At 41.8% G+C, this 10,420-nt stretch overlaps 2 protein-coding genes across 2 annotated transcripts in view; both read left to right on the forward strand.

The window, feature by feature from the left end:
• ftcd (formimidoyltransferase cyclodeaminase) overlaps positions 1-81 on the forward strand; it is an 8,345-nt gene extending 8,264 nt beyond the window's left edge. The window contains exon 14 of the mRNA XM_034299605.2: positions 1-81. This exon is cut by the window's left edge and continues 1,661 nt beyond it. The gene's annotated coding sequence lies outside the window, so the exon portion shown is untranslated.
• Positions 82-2,123: 2,042 nt separating this feature from the next.
• On the forward strand, positions 2,124-8,629 carry mstna (myostatin a). Its single transcript, XM_026910492.3, has 3 exons — positions 2,124-2,656; positions 3,016-3,386; positions 4,545-8,629. The coding sequence occupies exons 1-3, from the start codon at positions 2,287-2,289 to the stop codon at positions 4,923-4,925; spliced, it is 1,122 nt and encodes a 373-aa protein (XP_026766293.1). The 5' UTR covers positions 2,124-2,286; the 3' UTR covers positions 4,926-8,629.
• The last annotated feature ends 1,791 nt before the right edge of the window (positions 8,630-10,420 follow it).

Consider the following 10,420-nt stretch of genomic DNA (forward strand, 5'->3'; position numbering starts at 1 on the left):
CTAACAGACACACAGCACTCTTCCACTTCGTGATCATTAATGATTTAAACACGTTTATAATAAAATCCTTTGACACTCTGAGTCTGATTTCTGTACTGAGTCTGATCTAGCCTTCTAATACACACACACACACACACACTTACAGCACACACACACTGTTTCTCAGTAACCATGGCAACCAGGTACTCCAGGAACAGAGACCTCTGCTGAGCAGGTAAGGAATCGCAGTGGGCTGCTGTGACAATATTTCTGATCTAGTTCAAAAGTTTACACACCCTTATAACAAAATAATTACATTTTACCACCAGGGCATATTTCTCTTTTTATTCAAACACCAGAGGGGGTGTAAACTTTCGCACTAAACTGTAAACCGATCCTGGTAGTTTAGCTGACAGACAGATAATTAGAGGGTAAGACAAAGAAACAAATCAACAAATCAATAGATAGATAGATAGATAGATAGATAGATAGACAGATGTTGGGTAGCTCCCCCTCCCCAGTCGGTGTGATGTTATAATAGATAGATAGATAGATAGATAGATAGATAGACAGATAGATAGATAGACACATAGACAGATGTTGGGTAGCTCCCCCTCCCCAGTCGGTGTGATGTTATAATAGATAGATAGATAGATAGATAGATAGATAGACAGATGTTGGGTAGCTCCCCCTCCCCAGTCGGTGTGATGTTCTAATAGATAGATAGATAGACAGATAGATAGATAGATAGATAGATAGATAGATAGACAGATGTTGGGTAGCTCCCCCTCCCCAGTCGGTGTGATGTTATAATAGATAGATAGATAGATAGATAGATAGATAGATAGATAGACAGATGTTGGGTAGCTCCCCCTCCCCAGTCGGTGTGATGTTATAATAGATAGATAGATAGATAGATAGACAGATGTTGGGTAGCTCCCCCTCCCCAGTCGGTGTGATGTTATAATAGATAGATAGATAGATAGATAGATAGATAGACAGATGTTGGGTAGCTCCCCCTCCCCAGTCGGTGTGATGTTATAATAGATAGATAGATAGATAGATAGACAGATGTTGGGTAGCTCCCCCTCCCCAGTCGGTGTGATGTTATAATAGATAGATAGATAGATAGATAGATAGATAGATAGATAGATAGATAGATAGATAGACAGATGTTGGGTAGCTCCCCCTCCCCAGTCGGTGTGATGTTATAATAGATAGACAGATAGATAGATAGACAGATAGATAGATAGATAGATAGATAGACAGATGTTGGGTAGCTCCCCCTCCCCAGTCGGTGTGATGTTATAATAGATAGACAGATAGATAGATAGACAGATAGATAGATAGACAGATAGATAGATAGATAGATAGATAGATAGATAGATAGACAGATGTTGGGTAGCTCCCCCTCCCCAGTCGGTGTGATGTTATAATAGATAGATAGATAGATAGATAGATAGACAGATGTTGGGTAGCTCCCCCTCCCCAGTCGGTGTGATGTTCTAATAGATAGACAGATAGATAGATAGATAGATAGATAGATAGATAGATAGATAGATAGACAGATGTTGGGTAGCTCCCCCTCCCCAGTCGGTGTGATGTTATAATAGACAGATAGATAGATAGATAGATAGACAGATGTTGGGTAGCTCCCCCTCCCCAGTCGGTGTGATGTTCTAATAGATAGACAGATAGATAGATAGATAGATAGATAGATAGATAGATAGATAGATAGACAGATGTTGGGTAGCTCCCCCTCCCCAGTCGGTGTGATGTTATAATAGACAGATAGATAGATAGATAGATAGACAGATGTTGGGTAGCTCCCCCTCCCCAGTCGGTGTGATGTTCTAATAGATAGATAGATAGATAGATAGATAGATAGATAGACAGATGTTGGGTAGCTCCCCCTCCCCAGTCGGTGTGATGTTCTAATAGATAGATAGATAGATAGATAGATAGATAGATAGACAGATGTTGGGTAGCTCCCCCTCCCCAGTCGGTGTGATGTTATAATAGACAGATAGATAGATAGATAGATAGATAGACAGATGTTGGGTAGCTCCCCCTCCCCAGTCGGTGTGATGTTATATCCAGCGTGTCCCGGAGCCAATCCTGACTGATGCACACAGCAGGGCGTCTCGGTATAAAACCCGCGCGCCGCTTAACGGAGCCGCTCAGATGCGACGCGTTTCCTGCGCGTGGCGTCGCCAAAAATAATAATAAAATAATAATAATAAAAGCCCTGAGAAAAACGGAAGAAAAAAGGGTCCTTGCGCGCGCGACCGCTTAACATCCCGGATCATGCTTCTCATCATTTTCCTGCTCGGTGTGTTAAGTGTACCGGGACCGGAGGGTCAGAGCCCGAGCGCGACGCTGCGCCCCCCGGTGACGGAGGAGAGCGGCCAGTGCTCGGCCGCGTGCGAGTCCCGACAGCAGAGCAAACTGCTGCGCCTTCACTCCATCCGCTCGCAGATCCTGAGCGCGCTGCGCCTCGAGCGCGCGCCGAACCTCACCCGGGACGCGGCGCGGCAGCTCGTGCCCAGAGCGCCGCCGCTGCTCGAGCTGCTCAGCCGGTACGAGAGGCAAAACGGCAGCACGGGCGAGGATTACGAGGAGGCGGAGGAGCGCGAGGAGGCCAGCACCGAGACCATCATCACCATGGCGACCGAACGTAAGCGCACGCACTTTCTTACGAACTTTATGCAATTCGTATGTAATGAATAAGCTGCTGCTGCACACTGACTTCAGATGTCATGCATCAACCAACAACTTCAGCTTCTTTAGTGTTGCACTGTAGCTACAAAGTTAATGTAGCTAACAAGTAATGGAAGTTTATGGCCACTGATTAGCATCAAGCACAAAATTGCTACACACTGGCTCATGAATATTAATAAAGTAGCTAGCTATACTGAACACTTTAACTATAAATACATATAACTATCATGAAAATGTATTAAGATGATGAACCGGAAACGGCAATTGAACTTGGAAACGTAGTATTTTCATTGAACGTGTTTTTCCTCGTTGCAGCCCAAAGCGTATCTCAGGCCAACTCCGTGCCGCGGTGCTGCTTATTCTCGCTCAGCCCCAAGATTTTGCCGGACAACATCGTGAAGGCGCAGCTGTGGATCCACCTGCGTCTGGGCAAAGAGGCGACGACCGTCTTCGTGCAGATCTCACGCTTGCAGCCGCCCTTCTACAGCAACCCCCGACCCAAAATCCTCTCTCTGAAGATCGACGCCGACGCGCAGACCAACCCGTGGCAGAGCGTCGACATGAAGCAGCTGCTGCAGTCGTGGCTCAAGCAGCCCGAGAGTAACTTTGGCATCGAGATCAAGGCCTTCGACAGCCAGGGGAAAGACCTGGCCGTGACCTCCGCAGAATCGGGGGAGGAGGGGCTAGTAAGCTAATTTCATTAACATCTTCATTACATTCTTTACGTTAAAACGAGCATTACAAAGCGACAAACCACTGATGTTAGCTTTAGTTTGAAAAGTAGCTAGCTTTAATCAAAATTAGCTAGCTAGCTGTAAGTTCAGAGGGATAACTTGCTTTGTTTTGCTAGACGCCTGTCTGTTGTGATGCCTTAACTCTCGCAGCCCCGCCCCCACCCCGCTAAAATTTTGACGGATAGATTACAAATAGCTACTTAGATACGCTGTACACATCTTAGGAGAATTTCGTTAGGACAGGGTACCGTAGGGGGCGGGGCCTCACTGAAGGGGGTGGTTCCTGTTCAACGCTCTGTCAAAAGTGAGGCAAAGAGGAACCATACGCAGAAATCAGGAGCGTCGATACCGGACGACTGTTAGCACGCGATCGATTCTGCGGTCCAATCATTTGGATTTCTTGTTTCACCTCATCCTTCTGGGCGTGGCCTGTTTTTTTTTTAAGGTCTGACGAGAAACAGTAGTAGCTATATAGAATTTAGCTAACTAGTTAAACACAACTTAAATAACGCACTAATCAGTGTGAAAATCGTGTGTGTGATTTACGTGTTACGTGCTCGGCTTCGTACTAGCTTTGTTCTCAGATTAGATTAGCAAAGCAAGCTAATTATACTAGCTACGTACGCTCACCAGGGCCAGAGACACCAACGATCTCTGCTACGTCCTTCCAACTCCGTACACATTTAATGAGAGCTCGTATACGACAGGAGAAGATGAAACCACGCTTATAAGATTTCCGTTTTTGTGTCAAACCGTAAATGGAAACTAATTGCAGGTAGGAACTAAAGTTGTGAGCGGGGAACTGAAGAAACGTCGGACCTCACGCAGCGAAGGTTCGGCCCGAGGAATCGTTTGAGACGATCGTAGGGTCAGTGTACTTGATGCAAGATGGCGCCGCCCTAGTGGCAGCCTGTTACAGTAGCATTCTACTGATAATTAAATTTTTTAATTTTGTTTTTCTTGATCAGATCCTCACTTTCTTTGCTTTACGGGATAAATAAAGCAAAAAAAAATTATGGGATTAATAAAGTATCCATCTATATGTTAAAGAATAACAGAATTTTATTAACCGCATGTCACTTCTTTCTCCTTTTGCATCTATTTTCGCAGCAACCGTTTCTAGAGGTCAAAATCACAGAGGTGCCGAAGCGTTCCAGACGAGAATCCGGCCTCGACTGCAACGAGCGCTCTTCGGAATCCCGCTGCTGCCGTTACCCGCTCACTGTAGACTTCGAGGACTTCGGCTGGGACTGGATCATTGCGCCCAAGCGCTACAAGGCCAACTACTGCTCGGGCGAGTGTGAGCAGGTACACCTTCAGAAGTTCCCTCACACGCACCTGGTGAACAAGGCGAATCCGCGCGGTACGGCGGGGCCCTGCTGCACGCCCACCAAAATGTCCCCCATCAACATGCTCTACTTCAACCACCGAGAGCAGATCATCTACGGGAAGATCCCTTCTATGGTCGTGGATCTCTGCGGCTGCTCCTGAGATTCGCCGTCGTGCCGGGATTCCAGCTTCCCGTCTGTCTGCCGACACTCTGTATAAAAAACACTTCCGATAGAAAGTATGGCTTCGTTGGGAATATAGAGGAATTCTGCTTCATCTCTGTCACAGTATCACTGACCTGCTTCTCAACATATTTAACTTTTATCCGTTTATAGCAACATTTAAGGTTGTGGAATATCCACGAAACAAGTCAGTTCCTGTTCTCACTTACGTTTATTACTTACGCTTTAAACAGTCGTTCACTCACCAGTCTCTCTCTTTTGAAGTTAATAAGAAAAAAAATGCAGCTTGTCATGCTACCAAGAAACTCCTCTGTCCTGAAGATGTCAGTTACAGTGTTACCTCTGACTGTTACAATGCGCTGACACTGGAGACTCCTTCCGTAAATGTTAATGTTAATAAACGTCTCCTTACTTAAAAAAAAAAACTTAACCATATCAACAAAATTTTAAAATCCGTTGATGTGGAGCATCCGTCGTCCGAGTCCCTGTGAATAAGCTGTTTCTATAGAAAAGATAACGTCTTTGTTTTGTTTTAGAGTTTTTGGACTATCCCGACTTTCCGAATAGGAATTCCGAGTTGAGGGGGATGTTGGAAATTTCGGAAGCTGGAAATTTATGAGTATTATAAAAGTTACGAGTATTATTTCATCGCAGCATTAACACTTCCGCTTGGTGCCAACATAACATTATCACAGCAGCAGCATTGAGACAAGAAAAAACACACAAAAGCAAACTATAGCAACACTAACAGGATAAAAAAAACTTAAAAGTATCCTCCACCAGCAAGTGTTTTAGATAAAATAACAATGTTTGCTATATTAATGCGCTTTATACAACTTTTTTTGTTTAAGTCGAATTTTACGACTTTAGAGGGTTGTATAGCGTATACGGTTTATAAGCGAATAGAAATAATGAGCTGTGTCTTTAAAACAAATCTGAGCAATCTATACAATACCACCTAAACATTTACGGAGATATCGGCTGTATACGTATATAAAACAAACTTTAGTAGGTGGTTATTCCAGTGTTATTACAACCGTAAGTACAGGATTGGAGTGGATATTATTTAAGGTAGGAGTCTGTGGCGGGACAGGGATTAGGAGTCGTGTTTATGACGAGCGAGAGCGGCTGTGTAAAGCCACTGGCCAGTTGTTGACGTGAAATGAATTGTTTTATAACCTGAAAGCACTCTGTCCTTCGCTAACCCGGACAGAATGTCCCCGCTGACCCTGCCTCAGGCATGTGGAGCTGATTACGGCTCTTTAGAGAAATAAACAAGCGCCGAGCTTATTTCGCTCGCACACAGCATCCTGCCGGGATGTTAAAACAGCGATTCCCTGCCCTCAGCTTGAGGACAGCGAGAGTACAGGCAGATGGTCCTGTTCTTCACCCTGTTAAAGGCGTACTGCACCAAAAACGTGCCGTTAGCACTGCGAGTTGAATAACTATATCCATTGTTAGCAAAGAATCACACAATTAAGGCTAATAGAGTTAGAGTTAGCAAGGTTAGCAAAATCTGACTAATTTCGACAAGACTCTGTTTATTACTAGAAAACTAAAAGATCTGAAACCATCATGACCATTCCATTCTTTATTAGCAGTGTTAGCATCTTTGGGGATGTAAACGTAAAAAAGAATGCCCCAAGATGAAAAAAATATAGCTAACAGTGAATAAAATGTGACGTTAGCACACTTAGCACAATGTCAGCTGAATAATGCTAATTTATCCGTTGTTAGTAAAGTTAGCATTTCGAAAAAGCTAAACACCCAAACATAACGGAAAAAAAAGTGAAGTTAGCATAACTAGCACAATTTCAACTAAATAATGGCGACCTATCTAGGTATGACTCTATGTATTATTAAAAATGAGGATTGAATCCAACACGGTTAATAATGAATAAAAGATGAAGTTATCACAATCAAAATGGAGTAATTTTACTTTCCCCAAAGACTACACTCATTATTAGCAGTGTTAGCAGGGACGAACTATCTCTTTCACTTAGCAGAAGAAAGCTCTCAAGAGCACAAATAGCTAAAGAGTAAAAAATAAAATAAATAAATAAGTAAAAAAGTGGGATTAGCATAGTTTTGAATAAGGCTAACCTAGTATGTAGTTCAGACTCCACTGGTTATTAGCAAAGCTAGCGTTTTGGGGAAAAACTGTTTCTGTTGTTTCTAATCAAGAGCTGAGAGAAAGTGTATAAACCGTGTGTAAAACTGAAAGTAGCACAGTTAGCATTATCATTAGCATTTGTGTAGCATTCTTCTTTATCAAGTCATATCAGATACTGAGCAGTGAGTTATTAATAGCTTATAAATGATAAGCCAGATGTCCTGCTATTCTCTCAGTTAAAGGAGTATTACACAGTTCACATGGCTAACAGCAGATGAAAAGAGTTAGCACAACTCAACGATGCTAATTTTTCAGTCAGTATCAGCAGCGTTAGCATTTCTGAGAGGAATTCCTGCTTTAGGAAGTTGAATTTCGCAGGCTTGTTTACCTCTGCGTGTATTCATTCATTAAGCTTAGCTATTGAAGTTAGCTATTAAGGTTCATTACAGAGATAACAGTTTAATTGATAAGCAATGAGGAATCTTACAGTTTGTTCAGGCTGATCAAAATATGTTTATGTGTTAGTTACTATGTCAAAGAAAAACATGACCAAAAAAAGTTAATTTTAAAAAAATCTGTGGCTAACAGTAAATTAAAAAGTGTTAGCACAGTTAGTGTTCATTATTAGCAATGCTAGCAGCTCTAATAGTTTATGCTGTGATAAGGATTTCTGTTTGACCATGAAATGTGACGTTTTAGGCCAAAACGCTGACTCAGCAAACACTCCGAGGCTTGGCTGTTTAAAAGTTAATGCTAAAAAAAAAATGCAGAACTAGCATGATTGGTATAAACTCGATTAACCTCTCTCAGTCTGATCTCATTGAGAAATTGGGACAAATTTGAACAAAAACTTTTTAGTTGTGCAAATTGTTACGTTTTACACGTGAGGTCATCGTAAACCAGTTGCTTTTTGCAAACCGGGTCTATATAAAAAAAAATAAAAAATTGCCAATGTTTTAACCCAAGAATCAATTTATTATTAATAATAAAGTTAGCATTCTGAGGAAAGAGACATTCCAAAGCTGTGTTCTAACATTGCTAATAATAAATAACGGACACGTTAGCATTCTTTACAGAACTTAGGCCCAAATTATAAAAAGGTATGAGTAAAACTGGGGCTATTTTCATTAAATAATGCTAACTTTTCTGTCTGAAACTCCATTTATTGTTAGCTTTTTCAATACAGAGCAAATGCTTTAAAGAGCAAAGCTGCGTTCTTCTCCACCTCGTTACATCGCAGCGTGATCGTGCATGGATTGCGTTCTTAACAGGTGATAATGTGATTTGGAATGAATGCTTATAAAACCATGACAAAAGGTCAAAACTGATAATACAAGCAAAACTTGTAGTGTTATTTAACCGGAATTACAAAATCTTGGATCTCCAGAACGTAAGCACTGCTGTTATCTGAAATAACATCTGAATCAGAGGATCTCCACTAGGAGAACGTCTTATTCTGTGACTTTAGTAGCAGTCAGTAGGTGATAGTGAGAAAAAGGGAAATACTATTTCCATCCAGAGAGCAGACGTCCAGATGTTTGGCAGTCTTCCGATTTAGAAAAAAAAAACAACAACAACAACCAAACAAGTCAGTGATCTTCTCCACTGGAGACATTCCCCTCTTTCGTTCTCATAGTCTAGACATTAATACATTCAGGATGCATAATGGGACATCAGTAAGATTCCCATCCATTCATTCCCACCAGGAAAATTTTAGCTTCTCTAAAATCTGAGTGGATTTGCTCGTGGACGTGTAATCGATTGTGTGGTTGTGTTGTGTTGTCTTGTGTTGTGTTATGTTTGAGGCTTTTTATTTCACTTTTAACTGACAGTGAATGTGGATCTTGGATGATGGTTATCTTTGTACATGGAAATAGAACATCGATCATTAAAATGAATATTCTTCCACAAATATCTTTTCATGTTAGTCTTTTTTTTTTCTCTGTACACAAATACCTAATATTATATATTATTGTCTAAACAAGAAGACAAGCGAGACACAGTGGCTGAACATTGGAGAGGTAGACGCCAAGCACCTGTTTTTTTTTTTTTTGAACATTTATGGCAATTGGCAGACGCTTTTATCCAGAGCAACTTACATTTATCAGATTTATACAACAGAGGAATTGAGGGTTAAGGGCCTTGCTGAAGGGCCCAGCAGGAGAAGCTTGGCAATGCTGGGATTTAACTCACAACCTTCTGATCAGAAGTCCAACGTCTTAACCAATGAGCTCCCCGTATCATACAACAGCTACTATCCACCTGCATCTTTTCAAACTGCTGCATCACAGGCCAGTGTAACACCCTCAGAGGAAACTGCTGTCTGCCCTCTTCCACATACATACACTCCCAGATGCCCGCGATTGGCTAGTGGACAGTGATTGCATTTCAGTGTAACACGGCTGCATCGTAGTGATGAAAATGTTTAATGTCAGTGTTTAACTCTTAAAAAGCGATCCCAGTACTCTTTATGTATATTTAAAGAAATAAAGCAACGTAAGAGCAATGTGGTGAAGGTTATGCTTTTCTGTGTGGCGTGTTGTCCTCAGGTCACACATGAGAAGCAACACACTGAGGTTGCTTTTCTATCTGACATGAAATCTTCTCCATCTGTTCTGGAGATGAGTGAGCTACAGAATCAGATGAACCTGACTGCATGTGATGAGTAAGACTAGGATCTCATTTACGTCAAGCAGTTTGGTGTTACTCCTGCTTCAACACAAATGCTTCAGCCTTGGTTCAGTGTGGAAAGTTTTATCTTTGTAACCCTTTTTATAACTCACAGGAGGTTTTTTTTTTTTTCAGTGTATCAACATTTTATTTCATGAGTCAAGTAAACTAATCCTTTGCTTTTACTTGCTGAAAGTTGTGATTCATAGTAGCCACAGTAATGAATCATAGTAGTGCTATAACGTGTTCTGAGATGAAAATGAGTAACAAGTCGAGACTTTAAGGGGTTAATCTGTAGTGAGGAAAGGAAAATATTCATGAATAATTAAATGTTTATGGTTGTTTTAGGCTTAAAATTTGGGCTTAATTTTCCACTCTTGACGTTTAGAGGAATTTTGTACTGAAAGGAAAACGAAATGTGAAAATGCTTGTGTTAAAAAAAACCCACCCGTTCAGTAATTTGCCTTTTCCTCTTTTTCACCCGGAAAAACAGCAACAAAGCCGTCAAGTTTCAGTTTCTCGTAAACCACGTGACCACGTCACTACGCCTTCCCATCAACAACGCCCACTCTAAAGAACCTCGCACTCTGATTGGCCCGCGCGGACAGAATCCTGGAGGGTTATTTCGACATCGCGTCGTGATTGGCTGAGGCCGGTAAAGGAACAGAGGCTGCGCGAGCGCGAGAGCGCGC

This window comes from Pangasianodon hypophthalmus, chromosome 25 (genome assembly GCF_027358585.1).
Source record: "Pangasianodon hypophthalmus isolate fPanHyp1 chromosome 25, fPanHyp1.pri, whole genome shotgun sequence".
In the NCBI taxonomy this organism is placed as follows: domain Eukaryota; kingdom Metazoa; phylum Chordata; class Actinopteri; order Siluriformes; family Pangasiidae; genus Pangasianodon; species Pangasianodon hypophthalmus.